Genomic DNA, 16,387 nt, shown 5'->3' with positions numbered 1-16,387 from the left:
AGAGGCACTCCTCTCACATGACAGCAACTTTGTCTTGCATTCATAGGATCACAGAATTGTGGGGACTGGAAGGGATCTCTGGAGATCATCAAGCCAACCCCCCTGCTAACACAGGTTTCCATGGCTGAATGTGGGCTACAGTGAGTCTGCTACTGCAGCTGATGAGAAGAGCAGTGAGGTGACCCTACTTCTGAACTGAGTGTAAGGCTCTGTCTGCACGGCTGTATGTTAAGGCTGTGCTACTGGTGCTACCTTGCACATGCTCTCAGTTCCCCCCCAGTGGTTCTTTTACACCAGCTCTTCTCCAGTGCACTCAGATGATGGCAACCACCTGCTGTGAGGGTTTCCTACAGCGGCCCTGTGGAGCAGAACACGATAATGTGTATTATCCAATGGGATCCCTTGCAAACACATAAAATTCAGATCTTTGATTTACAGAGTAAGGAAAGCACCCTTGTCTGTAGCTGTCTAACGTAAATCTTGGGGGACAAAATGTTCTCCCAGCAGTCACTCATCTCAGACAGCAGCAGCAATGTCTGAATGGTCTGAAGAGCACTGGCTGCACAAGAAGCCTCTTCTGCTTGAGGAATGGATGGTTCTTCTCTTTCCCTGTAAACAGGGGTGAGATGGCAGAAATACACTATGCTCATACATATATTTTGTATGATAATTCTTAATATTTAACCTGAGCATTGTGGTGGAAACTATAAGCCCCCAGGACCTTCTCTTCAAGGTACAAATACTGTATATGGCAGCCTCCCCGTTAACTGAAACACCATTTGATGTAACATGAACACTGAGCTTACACAGTATACTAATGCCACTCTTCCTATCTCATCAAAGTTGCTTTCTGCATAGACAGAGTATAAAAGATATGATTTACTGCTTATATTAACTAGTGTCTCCTAGTTTGTCATGGACCAAGAGCTGTGGAGCTCGCTACTGAATGGACAAACACCAAGGGCTCTGGCTCTCATAATAGAAAGACACTAATGGGTTAATGGTTCCTATCTAAAATCAAATTGACGGTAGCCTGTAACTTGTTGAAAGCTGCACAATGTGTGCCTGCTTGAATGTTTATTCACAGATTTGTACTGCATAGGAAAAAACAGCTGTTCTATCCCCAATTTCTGGGTGTTTTTTTTTTGTTTTTTTTGTTTTTTTTTTATGAGACCAAGATGTCCTTCCTGAGCCATAAAATACTTTGTATTATTTGCTGCTGTGATTGTCACATCTTCTGTACCTAACAAGGCACCTGGAGACTGTCCTCCTCTGTCTTGCTCAGATTTCTACCTGACACGAATAAGAAGCAAGCAGCCCGATGCCGCCTTGCTGAGGCAGAAAGGGGCACTCCCGTGACCTGGGAAGCCTCATCTGAAATGGCTGAACCAAAGCCTGTCACCAGCTCGCAGACAGGGTACATGTCATCAGCCTGTATCTCCCCCACCTTCCACCCCAATGCTGATTAATTTCTGCAAGCCTCATCCCAAGAACGGATGAATGACAGAAAGAAAGATATTTCTGAAGCTGTCAGGCCAATTTTTTTGCAGCACATCTTTATCTTTTTTGCCTGATTGATCATTGCTGTTATCTGCTTCACTTTACAGCCTAGTTGACTAGGCTTACCCTTGCCAACCCCAAGCCTTCAGCAATCACAAAACTGACTAAAACCAAAGTCAGTTCAAAAAATGAAAAAGAGGGGTACTTTTTATTTGACATCTGGATTCCAGATCTTTTTAGAAGTCAAATTTCCCTCATACCCCAGGGAGACAGAAGGCTATTTTCTCTCTTTTCTTTCTCTATTGCAAGAATGCCGTTCAGGGAACTGAACTTGTACAATGAGGAGGGACTGTGCCAGCAATGCAGGTTGCACTGGAAGTATCAAGAGAGAGTGGGGAATTAACACCTTCTCTGCCAAATGATGAGTCTCTGCTTTATCAGGGTTTCTTTCACTGTATGATTTTCCTCCCAGAATATGCTTCCTTGTTATATATACTCTAAAGGATCACACTAGCTACTTCATACAGCTCTGCCTCAGAAGAGTGAACCAGATGAGGGACTAAGCCAACCATCAGCCCATCCCACCATGCCCACTCACCATGTCCCCCAGTGCCGTATCTGCACGGTTCTTGAACACCTCCAGGGTGACTCCACCACCTCCCTGGGCAGCCTGTACAACTCTTTAGCACTCTTTCTGAGAATAAATTTTTCCTAATATACAACCTGAACCTCTCCTGATGCATCATAAGTCCATCACCTCTCATCACTGTTACCTGGGAAAGGAGTCTGACCCCTACCCCACCACAACCTCCTTTCAGGTCACTGTAGTGAGCAATAAAATCCCCCATGAGCCTCCAACTTCTCGAGTCTGAACAATCCATGTTCCCTCAACCAATCCCCATAAGACTCGTGATCCAGACCCCTCACAGCTTTGTTGCCCTTCTCTGGACAAACTCAATGTCTTTCTCATAGGGAGAGGCCCAAAACTGAACACACTACTTGAGCTGCAGCCTCACCAGTGCTGAGTACAGAGGGAATGTTCATATCAGGGGAAATTGTCTCTTCCTGTGGGATATCTTTATTTCTAAACAACTGAACTACTAAAAAAACTCACTAAGTTAAAAGACAGATGTAGTGATAAGAATTGAACCGAAATCTAGTGGCAGCATGAAGACAATTGAAAGTATCCTTGTTTTGAATGTCTTGTCACTTGCATATACATAAAAAATGAATGAGAGAGATGGCTTTTCTTCACTACACAGACATCTTCTTGTAGTGTGACTGAGGAACCACGGGTGCAAGATCACACATGTCACTGGGCAGAGTGCTTGTGATAATCATTTTCATCGGGAAAAATAACCACTTTCAGGATCATATATTTGATGTCATAACTTCTGCTAATGCTCACATCAATCAGGTTGTCAAAGCTGTTTGCAGCCCATGCCGGGATATTTCCAGCTTTTGACATGTTATGTCAAGGAGAACCGGAATCCTTGAAACATAATTTTGTCACTCTCTCTCTCTAACTTACTGCTTTCTTTCCCTCTGCCAAGTAAACTCTTTATATCATTTTCATCTGTTTCAGAGTCCCACAGCCACTAGCTCATTAGTAATGTCAAAATCACATTATTCCTCTTCTGACAGACTGCCCAGGGTTTCCCATAAAACTAACAAAAACTAACTAACATTTCCAATATTTTGATGGGCTACAATATCCTTCTGACCCAAGTTGCTCTGCTACTTCTTTGCACATTATATCAAAAATATACCATACTTTTTTTTTCATTTAACACTTCTATATCTGGCCAGTCATCATTTGCTCATTATGATTTATGTTTCTCATGGGTTTTGGCCAAAGTTTAGGTCTAGCCTAAGATATAGTAGTCCAGGAGGAGGGTGTGAGAAGGAGAAAGGGATGAAGGATCCATAAGTCTGGAATTATAAATGACTCCTTCCTCCGTATTTTTGCCCAGAGTAAAATAATGGCGAAATCCAAAGATTTATCTCCATGCATACCATTACCCTATAACAGGGACTCTGGAGCTGGGTATTTTAGCCTACAAAGACATGACACTCATTAACTGTGTAAATACCAGCATAGAAAACTTCTAGGAGAGTCTGCTGAGAAGAGAAAAGCCCAGATGTGCTTTACAACACCACTAAATGAGGTTAACTCCACCTGACGGAATGGTCGTAGGAGAACTGGCAGCAATCCCATGAAAAATGGATAGGTACAAATCCATTCAAAGAGCAAAATAAGCCAGAAACAGGCAGGGGAGAGGAGAAAGATGCAGGTGGGGATGAAGGGGGTCAAAAGCAGTCCAAAAATTGTGCAGATAGCTGAAGCAGAAAGAGCAAATCAGTACTACTCTGGGATCTTGGTCATAAACTCTAATGACTTGCTATCTTTACGAAGCTTTCAATAACATAGAAAGAAGGGTCAGTTTCCCCTTACTTTATGTATTTACTGTTGGACACATTCTATTTCTCTCTCTGTTTTAGTCTAAACAATGTATCTGGTGCAAATGTAACCACAAAGCAGACCGTCAGCAAGAACAGAGGTGTGTGCCTACTGGAAACAGCCCAGCTTTCCCAAGACCATTCCTCATAAGCCCCATCTGAGGACACCAAGCCTGATGGAAAGCCAAAGACAAGGATTGCAAAGGGACAGTGTGACCCAGGGATTTGCTGGGATGTGTGCCTGAGTGCAGCAAGATCTGAAGCCTTTGATCTGTTGACAAATGCTGTCTGCCTCCAAGGAGTGCAGTGCCAGGACCAGAAGCCATGGGCACAAACTGGAGCACAGGAGGTTCCCTCTGAACACCAGGAGCCCTTCTGTGCTGTGCAGTGATGGAGCACTGGCACAGGCTGCACAGAGGCTGTGGGGTCTCCTCCTTGGGGATCTCCCAGAGCCACCTGGACGTGGCCCTGGGCACCCTGCTCTGGGTGTCTCTGCTGGGGCAGGGGATGGAGCAGAGGGACCTCTGCCGACCTCAGCTGTGCTGTGAAATGCTGGATTATAGAATGTCCTGATGTCTGCATGAAGGGCATTGTGCCAGAGTGACAGGACAAAAGCATCAGGAAAACACCCAAAGTCTAGTTTTGGGAAAAGTTGATAGAAAGCCCTCCAAATATTGCTCCAAACAGGTTTTTTCGTGGATTTAACAGGGAAAAAAAAATCTGAAAATTCCAATAAACCTATTTTAAGTCACACTACTGATATGTGATGCTTCATCATTCTTTACACTATATCAGCTGCAGACTTTTCATTTCCCAGAATCTACTAATAGCATATCTTATAATTAGGTATCTGTCCTTTGCAATCAGTACTATAGCTTTCTGTTCATAGGAGAAAAATTATAGGGCAGGAGAAAGAACCACTCAAGAGCATAGGAAAGAGCTGTCACTAGTGTAGTGAGGCTGGCTAATGGCTTCACAAACATCATTAGGAAAGAACAGTTCCTTACTTTCATGATGTAGCAGGCTAATAAATACACTCCTGTTCATTTATCTGTCTGATTGAACCTGGCTCAGGTTTAGGGTTCACACTCATTCGCTCAACCTGCAGTAGTTAAATAACGCATTTCTTCTGATTTCTTCCTCCTTCAAAAGCATGAGCTATTGGTCTGAACAACTGTCCATGGTCTCTTTATGCTCATTAACATTGGTCAAGATTGGGTTTTGGAGTCTGATATGGCAATTAGACACAGAAAGGTGTGCAGGAGAGTTGCTGCCCGGCTTTCTACTCTAATATTTTGCCCTACTTCAGGAGTGAGAATCACACCAATGAATGCACAGTGTGCCATTTGTGATCTTTGGTTTGCAAAGGGTGGGCAAGAGCCAGTCTGTGATTTGGATGTCTTGGAAAGATTTGACTTACAGAATCATAGAATCATTAAGATTGGAAAGGATCACTAAGATCACCTAGTCCAACTACCAACCCATCCCACCTTCCCACTGATCATGCTCCTCAGTGCCACAACTACACAGTTCTTGAGCACCTCCAGGGACGGTGACTCCACCACATCCCTGGGCAGCCTGTGCCACTGCCTCACCACTCTTTCTGAGAACAAATTTTTCCCAGTATCCCATCAGTGGGACAGTAGCATTAGAACACTTCACGTTGAAATGTTGGCGCATCGGAGTCACAATGAAATCAGAAGAGTCAGGGACTTTACATTCAAAGGCAGACACGATTTGCCAGTTTTATTAAAGCTATTACGAGAAAAAGAACAAAAATTAATCCAGTTAGACTGCTTCCAGCAAAGCAAGATTCTGCTCTTCACTGCACTGCAGTGTGAGTCCATAAGCATCCTGTGAACCATTCTCACTTTTGTGGCTGGAAAAACAAATGTCCCCACCAAGCTTCAATTGACTGCATTTTTTAATGGCTTTCACTCCAGTGCAGCACCCCACTCTTCACTCCAGCAAAACTGCCTCCAGAGAAGGGAAGGGCAGTTTGCAGAGATAATCTTCTGCCCAGCATTTATGCCATAGTCTTCTAATCTACAAGGTTTCCAAAGCCAGGAGGGTTATTCTCGGGGCCTTTGATTCAAGCTATTCTCTTTGATTTATGCTAAATCAAAAAGGTTACCTGCCGCAAAGCTTGAATGGATTTGGATGAAGAACGCTGCTTTCTGAAGTCAGCTCCAGTGTAGATCTTTTTTTTTTTCCAGCACCTAATCATGATGATGAGAATGTAAATCATGAAAATTATCACAAGGGAGACTGATGAATGAGCACTGCAGAAACTCCAGCTTCAATCCACCTCAAGGTAACCACTGGGGAAGGTCCTTCCGCATGGTGGTTTTCTACTGCCTGACAGATCCAGCCCTGGGTGAGAAACGAAGTATGCCACATTTGCTTCTGCTTTGCCTGTGACCTATCCCATTAATTGTAAAATAATGCCTGCTAAGTGTCTTTGCTTAAGGGGTTTCTTGTGTTTTTTTTTATCATTCACTTATAAACTGTGCTCTCAATAATTGGATGTAAGACAAAATTCTCAGAAGCACCAAAGTGAGGTCTGTGAGTGCATGGGAGTTCTGTCCTCTCAATATTTATGTTTAGCATTTAAATACTTCATGCAAAAATAATGACTTTGACTCCCGAGGCCTTCCCTCACTTATCTCAAAAACTGTTCGTACACATGCTCCAGGATCGCTGTGCAGATTTAAAAAGGAGATTAAGTTGTATGTGTAGTAAATCCAGCTTTTATATTAAACGGGTAAGGACTAGCAGAGGTCCTTTGGATTAAAAATACGTCCATGTTTGCCTAGAGCAGGCTAAGGCTCATTCTCCTGGATATTGTGTCATACAGAACTGTCTTCTTCCTTGCTCCTCCAAGCACATAGGAAAGCATCCATAGAATGATGGAATTACTAAGGTTGGAAAAGACCACTAAAATCATGTAGTCCAACCACCTGCACACCCCACCATGCCCACTAGCCATGTCCTTCAGTGCCACATCTATATGCTTCTTGAACACTTCCAGGGACAGTGACTCCACCAGCTCCCTGGGCAGCCTGCGCCACTGCCTCAGCACTCTTCCTGACAAGAAATTTTTCTTAATATCCAACCTCCCTCTTACTCATTTTAGGTTCTTAGGCCTCACATAAAGGTCAAACCCACTGACATTTCAGCATGGTTTTTACTACTCTTCTACCAAAGAGGAAGATCAAGCTGTAGTACTGAGCCGAAGGACATGTCAAGCTTCGCAAGCAGCCTGTTTTCATGGTCACTGACCTTGTCACATTTTGTTTTGTTTCATCTGTTGCCATTTGCTCCCCATAAGACAAAACTGGCTGGAAAGAACAAAACACGGAGACCACACGCTTCCTGACATCACCAGCACATCTGCAGCAAGCCCTCCCTTGCAACGTGGTTTCCCTTTCACGAACACTCTGAATGAAGAGTGAAAGAGGCGGCTTTTGCCTGAGTCATTGACCTTTGTGGGGATGTCAGACCCTTTCAGCTCAAACACTCAACTGCCAGAAGAATAAGCAACCTTATTTCACCTTTGGGTGGAGGGAAAAGACAATGGAAGACATAAGTCCTACCAAGCCAGAGAGCCTTTTGGAGGATGGCAGGATGGGATGCCATGCAGTCACTCAGTGCCTCAACACCAGCAGGGATGAGGATGATACTGAACTGGGGACAGTGGGGACAGCTCATGGCAGAGAGGACTCAGGGTACTATGTATATCAACAGGATCTGAGGGGAAAAAAACAGTGAGAAAGTCCTTGGATGGAGACCTTCCACCATGACTTCAACAGATGGATCCAAGCATATTTGGGCTGTCCTCATGGAGAAACACACAACAAGCTTGCAGATCAGCATACTGCTTTCAGAAAACCTCTGCAGTCCAACCTCCACGATGTGGTGTCACATGTCCTCCACCAAGGCAAGATCCTGCTCTGGTACCAGGATCCCTCAGCCTTGTGGAAACATTTGGGACAGACTGCAAGCTAATGAGAACCACCCTTTCCTTGCCTGCTGAGATGCGCTGGGTGGCAAAGGAGTGGTGACCAACAAGGAGAGGGCACTGTTGCTAAGGTCCCAGGAACCATGATGGAATAGGAGGACAATGGGACAAGAGGAAGGAGTCCACAAATTCTTGGGCCAGCAGTGGCCAGGAGGCTGTCCTGGTCATCTCACCACCACCAGATCTCCGCTTGCCCTTGTTGGCCTGGGGGAGCGTGGTCTCCTTTCCTGCCCTCCTGGATACTCCTGCGCAGAAAGGTAAAGCTGTCCTCCACATTTTTACTGGGAGGAATCTTCATGGGTTGGCCAGACATGACTGTTAGTTGTTGCTTTACAGTTTCCTCCATGCTTCCTTATAGATTCCATTTCTGTTGCTCTTCTCCAATTTTCCCGTTTTGCCTAGGTGATGAAAACCAAATCCCTGCAGACAGGTACAAGTGGGTGATGGGAGAGGGGGAGATACGCAGAGCTGACCTCTCCCTTCACCCCTACCCCTCCCAGAATCAGAGCTGAAATGTAGGATTAATTATGTACTACAGCATATCTCAAAAGCAAACAAACAAACAAAAAAGAAATCAACTCTCTTCCTCCCAGATGTGCTCATGGTGAGAGCTGAAGCCAGGTGACACCCTGGGGCTGGCAGACTCAACAAATGACTCATGGGGACAGCACAGATTTACAGGGGACCTCATTTCGCAGCACCTCCTGGCAGTTTGCAGGCTGCTTAGGGCAGTGGGTAGTTTTTAGGGCATGGATTAATTATGCGTTTTTTGGCACCTGTAAGAAATGTCACTGTGATCTCTCCTAAAACATTTGGCTTCTGCAGAGGGCAGGGCAAGACGCAGCACTGCTCAGAGTGAAGCAGGAGGGGCTCTGATAAAACCACCACCAGCAGAAGACCGTGTGGATGAGAGGATCAGGTCCTGAACAAAACATTTCTACCTGCAACATACTGCAGTGCTAGAAATCAAAGCTGCAAATAGCAATAAACTCAGCTCCACATTACCTGGAGCCCATCACTGCAAATCTCCCACAGCACTTCTGGACAAATCCTCTCTCTTGCGGAGCAGCTTTATTGAGCGATTTCTGCACAGTCGGTCAGCCTTACTTCATCTGGCTTCTTGTGTTCCTTGTGACACAGGCCCCAGAATAACACTAATGACCACAATTTACAATGTGAGCTGTTACATTTTACTGTGTCATGTAATTGCTATCCTGCTGAAGTAGGAGGCTCACTGAAGAATATTCATGAACTGCATTGTGCATCCTGTCCCAAGGATGTACAGGGTGCCCTAGGAACAAGGGCTGCTCTACCAAAGCCCACTTAAGATTTTTCTGTGTCACTTTCAGCAACTGATTGCTCTCCAAATGTCTTCAACAGCGCAAGATGGTGTTAGTTTAAGAGATGGTTTTCTGTGCAAGAGAAACAGCTGTAATGCAGAACTTGGAGTTCTTGTCTGGACACAACTGCAGTGGTAAAAATGCGTGAAGCATTCTGTCTCTTTTTAATGGGCTTGTTCCATAATTAAAGCCTATGAGTGCTTCAACATATATATATCTTTTAAACATGTACATATATCGTGCAAGGGAAGTAGAAAGATCCCCTGGTAAAATTTCTTCTACAAACACAAACACCATGAAGTAGCAAAAGAAAGCAAAGGCTGACCAAGATCAATTCTGTGATTCTGTGATTCTGTATTTACCCAGTATTCTCTCCAGACCCACCACAGAGTGGACATCCCCCCACTATGTCTGTGTATGAAAGCCTCTCTAACCTCGTGTACACAGCAGTCCTTTTGGGATATGTGCTGGAAGTTTACAATTGGAATTAATTTAGTTGACATTTCTCGGTACTGAGTGAAGTTTAATCCTCATTTGATGCCATTCAATTCTGTACCTTCTGCTGCTGACCAGGGAGCTACAGCAATACAAATAATACAGTTTCCTCTTGGATGATAATTCATAGAATCATTGAGTGGTTTGGGTTGGAAGGAACCTTTAAGATCATCTAGTTCCAACCCCTTATAGGCAGGGACGCACACCTCCCTCTACACCAGGTTGCTCAAAGCCCCATCCAGCCTGGCCTTGAATGCTTCCAGGGAGGGGGGATTGATCTTATAGGGAAGGAATCATCTCTAACCATGTGTTTGCAAAGCCTGGCTGGGGGTGCAGTGTCACATCAACAAAAGCAGTGGACGGTGTTTTCCTGGTCCTTGTACCCCATGCAAGGAAAAATTCAATTCAAGGACCATGGTCATAGGGCTGTGGTTGAGGTGGGGCACAAAAGCAAGAGCAAATACAATTTGAGGGCAACTGTGCCAGCAAAGCAATTCAGCTTTTATTAACAGGAACAAAATTATCCCTTTCCCTTTGTCTTCTGATGAATTGGAGGAAATTGCTTCCCAAGCTCTTAGCCTTCCAGCTACTTCAGCTGTGTTTTGTTTTTCCAAGATTCAAATATTCTGACTAGCATATTATTATGAGAACAGAAGAGCTATAGAGAAAGTGAAGCTTCGCAGAGGAAATTAGCCAATGAAGGCGGCTTTAAATTCATTTGCTTTTTATGGAGAGCTCTGACGTCATGGGCAGATAGGGCTTTGGAAGAGATGTGTTACTGTGCTGCAGATGTATTTGTGAACATTTAGTGGACGATATCCTGTGGCACTGCAATGGGCAGCTTACAGTAATCTAGTAGATTTTAAGCATGTAATTCTGATGTGACTGATTTTACTATTTAATATTGGTCCCACGAGTTCTGACCGAACAGAAGCAAGATCCCTCTTCTTTGTGTGATAGTATTTAGTGAGACTGGGAAAACATTTATTTGCATTTTGCAAAAAAGAGGAGCTTTGTAAAGAAAGCACGTATCAGGTCAAGTAAAAAATGTGATGGTTTAATATCAAAATCCTAGAATAGCTCAGAGAGAGGCCAAGTTCCAAAGCAGAGATCTTTAAATTTGGCACTTTCAAAACGTGGCATGTCATCCCTCTAATTTGCCATGGGCTTTTTGTTTCAAACATTTCGTTTGATGAAAGCAAGCACGCACGAACACAAAAAAACAACCCTCTTTAGAATTCAGTAAAATGCCTCATTTGATCCTCTTCAGTTCCCTGGAAAAGTTCAACATGAACATTCAAGTGCTGCATTTCTTCCGATGGTGGTGAAACTGCTGATCTGTTAGTTGTGCAGCTTTGATGAGACAAGTTCAAGGAGAGGGTCTTCTAGAAACTACTGAATGATACTACTCATCAGGAACGTCCCCATGAGAGGGAGAGCTCTGCCTGCTAGTTACAGTATGAGCACAGAGACCAAGAGGATCTGCCCTGGAAGCTTTACCCCCTTAAATATATGATTATCAAAGAATTAGCTGTATAGCTTTAGGTAGAGCAACACAGGGTGAACAAGCCCATTTGAAGTAAGCAACTCCCCACCACTGGAAGAGGAGCTCTTTATGGGGTTGGATATTTGGAAAAATATCTTCTCAGAAATAGCAATGATGCATAGAAATGGTCATAAATTGCAGAAATGACAGACCTTTCCAGGAAAGCTAGTTCTCTAGGGAGTTAAAAATCAATATAATTGGACAGTATGATAATGAGATATCTTCTGTTCCAACAATGAAGGATGTAGTGTTGGGCTGCTGCTGATAAATCTAGGTGCTTTAAAATCTAGAGGTAGACACCTAGCCCAGTTCAAACAGTACTAAAAGAAAAATCTTTTGGATCTTCCTAGGTCTTTGATACTGCTTTTCAGGTATCCTGAATCAGAAGAAAATTTCCAGACAACCAATGAAAACTGTCCTGAGAGAGGGATAAGAGGAAAATCAGAGACAGACCTGAGTGTGAACCATCAGTCTGTTAGGGAAGATAGCTTTTGTCTGATCAGCTTAGTGATTTCTTTTCAATGAGATATATAAGCTCAATTGATAAATGGAGAAGTATTGAGACCCTATATAACTGCCTCTCTGTAGCACTTGACTTGATTCTGTTAAGCTCTTTTATAAAGAAATTAAAATAGGTCAGCCTTGTCGATTGACACCTACTAACCATCAAGTTTCAGTCTTTAGTATGCAAAGATCATGTCACAACAGCAACAACATAAAATCACAGAATGTTTTGAGTTGGTAGAAACCCTCAAAGACCATCTAGTCCAACCCCCTGCCATGAACAAGGACATCTTTCCTTTAATCAGATTGTTCAAAGCCCTGTTGAACCTGACTTTGAACACTTTGCAGGGTCAAGCAAGAGGCGAGAAGCAGGCTCAATTGAATCATAGAATGGCCTGGGTTGAAAAGGACCACAACGCTCATCCAGTTTCAACCCCCTGCTGTGTGCAGGGTCACCAACCAGCAGACCAGGCTGCCCAGAGCCACATCCAGCCTGGCCTTGAATGCCTCCAGGGATGGGGCATCCACAGCCTCCTTGGGCAACCTGTTCCAGTGCGTCACCACCCTCTGGGTGAAAAACTTCCTCCTAATACCTAACCTAAACCTCCCCTGTCTCAATTTAAAACCATTCCCCCTTGTCCTGTTACTATCCACCCTCACAAACAGTCACTCTCCCTCCTGTTAATACATTCCCTTCAAATACTGGGAGATCCCCAAATATTGAATGGTCCCCTCTGTGTGTGCTGCCAGAAGCCACTCTCCCCAAGTGTACGGAGAGGGCTGCATAGTCTGGAGATAATCCAATTGTGGGCCTGCCTCTGTAAAACAGATGTAAGCAGCTGTCTTAGTCTGCAGTCATTCATAGCAGAGGGCCACCATGCCCAATGGGAACTGGAAGGGAGGATTGGGCTAGGGACAGGAGGGAAGGTTGCAAAACACGACTGCTGCCATGCTAACCTTATTATTCCCTCCTTTCTCTTTTGACATTAAACAGGCCAAGTGGATGAAAGGAAGATGCAGACACAATTAACCAGATATTGCAAACAGCAGGGCGAGTCACTTTTTATAACTAGTTTATGTCTCAGACACACAACTGTACAGAATAATGCAATAACAAAAATTGTGCAGTGATTTACCCTGGGTTCATTCACTGCGAGTCCTCTGAGAGCTGCTTTTGTTTGTCTTCATTTAATTGGTGTGGTCAGACGGTCACCAGCAAGACCAATTAAACAGATTCAGTAGATTCTACTGTATATTTTTGTTGTGCTTTTCTTTTTATTCACCAAGGTGTAGCATAAAATGTCTAAAATAATTTGTCTGAGAGCTGGTAATGAATATAAAATGTGCTCTGTTCCAGCCTGCATACAGTGAGTTTCAGCCATACAGCACTTTACAGCCAAAGCAAACTGGGTTAATAATGAAATCACTGATGCAGTCTTCAGTGCAGCCTTAGTGGGGACAAGGGTGCCATTGCATGTTACGACACGAGGTATCTGGTTGCCTCTCTGAGCACAGGCAGGCATTCTGAGATCTGTTTGGGCTTTTTTAGATGTCTTAAGCTTTGGTGTTTAAGTGGTAGGTGGAATCTGTATAACAAAATCCCACCAACGGGACTTTGGCCTGTCTTTAATATCAAGTATTTGTTTAAGTGCTTTGTTGAATCGGAGCCTAGTAGATCCTCTCTAAAAGAAAGTGATTTTCAATCTAATAAGGTTATCTTAGTGTGAACATTTTAACTACATCAATCAATACGCCCGTCAGGAGAAAATGACTAATGGGATTTCTCTCTTCTCTCTTTCTTTGTTACCAGAATGATGAATTGACTTTGCCTGTTGCTGAAGAGTCTCATCTCCTTAATGCATTGCAGATATGTCTAATGGACGCAAGCTGTCAGGGTCTGGCAGTAACCAGTCCCCACCAAAAATATTTTCCCCTGAGACTGTTCCATCAGATTCCAGATCTGCTCTCACAGAGGAAAATGTGAATAGGCTGGAAAAGGAGTACAGAACTTCTAAGGAAGCCTTCAATAAGAAGAGAATACGAGATTATATCAAGCAGAGTAATATTGCTCTCTCCTGCAATGAGGAAACTGGGGAAACCAGCACAGACCTTGTCTGGGATGAAGAACCTGAAGGATCCCTCTCATCCTTTCCAGCAAAACAGAGGGAAAACAACAAACAAGTTTGCCAGAACACCTATGCAGTTATTTCAAGGAAAAATGAGCTATTAACAGGTAACATTAACAGTAATCTGTGGCAGGGAAGACAGCTGTCCTTGATCTTCCCCTAGTTTCTGTTTGCATACAGAAAACATGAGCGTTATGCACAGGCACTTGGGATGGTGCTGGGTCTTCGAATCTTAAAATCATTAAGATTGGAAAAGACCTCTAAGATAACCTAGTCCAACCATCAGCCCAACCCCACCATGCCCATTCATGTCCCTCAGTGCCACATCTGCACAGTGCTTGAACACTTCCCAGGGATGGTGACTCCACCTGGGCAGCCTGTTCCAATGCCTCACCATTTTGGGATAGACATGTGCCTGCCCAGCCAGTGAGGGCTACTGTGGTACGACCACTGGGCTGGTTTGTTTTGGGCAATGGTTGCGAGCTGTGAGGGCAAGGCAAGGAGCACCAGCACACAGACTGGAACCCCAGCCTTGGTTGCTTGTCACAAACAGAAGGTGCTGCTCTACATGCAGCTGGAAAACCCATCCATCCGTCTTGTGAAACAAGGTGTTCAAAGTCAAATGCCATGAACCAACTTGCCTGGAGCAACCAGATTTGCTCTGCTGCATGCATATGCCCACGAACGTGTATTATCCAACTGTCTCTTCTTAGATATCTCAAGCTATGTTTAAAGGTTCTTTTTTCCATATACCCTGACTTTAGTAATACTTTACAGCTCACTAAGTAAACTAACCAGTGTTTGGAGGCTGATAAGAGAGAAAAGTATTTAATTCATGGAAAGAGAAAAAAACCTTAGGATACAAGGAAATATCTCTGGCTGTGTGCAGGTCATAGTCACAGCTGTCTCAAGGGAGAGGGTGAGGAAGGGACCCATGACAGGTAACCTGGGTACTCCACTGGGGAGACACCATGCATCATTCATAGGGAACAGCAACCACTGCCTTACTTAGGGCAAGCTTGGCTTTCTGCAACAGAGACTTGCAACTTGCAACTTGCCTTCTCTTGAGAAAGCTTCATAGAAGAAAGATTATCTTTTTTCCTTATTTCTTCTTTGAACATGCTATGACCATGCAGTCCACCTGCAGGTGGGACCATGGCTAGAATTGCATAGCTGGCATGAAAGAGTCAGCATAACTCATAATGTAAAGGGTTATTGATTTCCTAGAGAATCTGCACATCATTCCTTCTCAGGGACTGGCCAAAAGAAGTGTTTTCACTTTTGCTTTTTTTTTTTTTTCCAATGCAAATTTGCCTGCACCCAAGAATGAGAACAACTGACTGTTTGCACATGAAAGGTTTGTTTCTTTTGAAGGGCTTTCTACACAGAAACTAAGTGTTCTTAGCAGATGTACACATGAGCAGCATCCCTGAGGAGCAGCCTGCCCCTGCAAAAGGCACAGGGTTGAAGTAACAGCCATAAGTGGTACAAGTGAGAGTGGATGGACATGGAAACCTCTCACATGGGTGCCCCAGGGTACTGCTGGTTTGATTGCCACCACATTTAAATGTATCATTTAAAATTCAGACAGAGGTTTCTTTCATATGGTAAAGGATAGAGTATTTACATATGTGTAGATTTACCAAGGAAAATCAAATGGAATTGGAAATGCCTCAGTGGGGACCTAGTCTGAACAGTCAGTACATCTTCAGGTATTTGCACAGTGCAGTGCTCTGGGGCTTTGCTGATCTTTCTAAATCCTTTTTCATTGTATTTTTTTTTGTCTTTCACAAGAGTGGCTCAGCTAATCTGGGACATTTGTGACATTCCTTCATTTTTATGTTTCTTCTGATTCCCTGTTTCAGTCATGTCTCTCTTTCTCCACATCCCTTATTCCTCCCCACTGCACTGCACCAACACGTCTTGCTGTCCTCAAACATCTGTGTCGATATCCTTTCCCCTGGCCTCCACAAGCACACAGGTCCTTTCCTTTCCCACCACCTTCTGCAAATGCCTGCCCCAGTTCTCTCCCTCCAGCTTCCCTGATTTTTTGGAAATATCACCACTTGGCATTTTGGCACTACCTCTAGTTGCTTGCAAGATGAAACCAGCAGGGAAGGCAAAGTGAATTAACTTGTAACTCTTGTCTCTTCCTCCACAAAGTCTGCCCTCCATTGCCAGCCACATTTTAAGGCTCAATTTTGGGGAGGTTTTTCTTGGCTTGCCTGCAATTTATTATACCATTAAAAGCAATGGGGAAAAAATGTTCCTCGTTAAGGTGGGGAGGTTTTATCTGAGATACAAAATAATGTAATGGCCAGAAATCTCAAGGCAAAAAAGAAAAAGAAAGAAAAGAAAGAAAGAAAGAAATGCCCTGCTGTTCAATACAAAAAGA

At 43.9% G+C, this 16,387-nt stretch overlaps 1 protein-coding gene across 3 annotated transcripts in view; it reads left to right on the top strand.

The window, feature by feature from the left end:
- SIAH3 (siah E3 ubiquitin protein ligase family member 3) overlaps positions 1-16,387 on the top strand; it is a 102,224-nt gene that overhangs the window by 75,015 nt on the left and 10,822 nt on the right. The window contains exons 2-3 of one of the 3 annotated variants that reach the window (XM_048957781.1): positions 6,177-6,337; positions 13,677-14,099. In XM_048957781.1, the coding sequence (XP_048813738.1) occupies positions 13,736-14,099 (364 nt within the window). In that variant the 5' untranslated portion in view covers positions 6,177-6,337; positions 13,677-13,735. Of the gene's footprint in view, positions 1-6,176; positions 6,350-8,128; positions 8,239-13,676; positions 14,100-16,387 lie in introns of those variants that run through there. The other 2 variants (XM_048957763.1, XM_048957772.1) reach the window with 2 other exon arrangements.

Source organism: Lagopus muta, chromosome 1 (genome assembly GCF_023343835.1).
Source record: "Lagopus muta isolate bLagMut1 chromosome 1, bLagMut1 primary, whole genome shotgun sequence".
NCBI classification, from domain to species: domain Eukaryota; kingdom Metazoa; phylum Chordata; class Aves; order Galliformes; family Phasianidae; genus Lagopus; species Lagopus muta.
The sequence above is the reverse complement of the archived record's forward strand: the minus strand, read 5'-3'. Positions and strand labels throughout refer to the sequence as shown.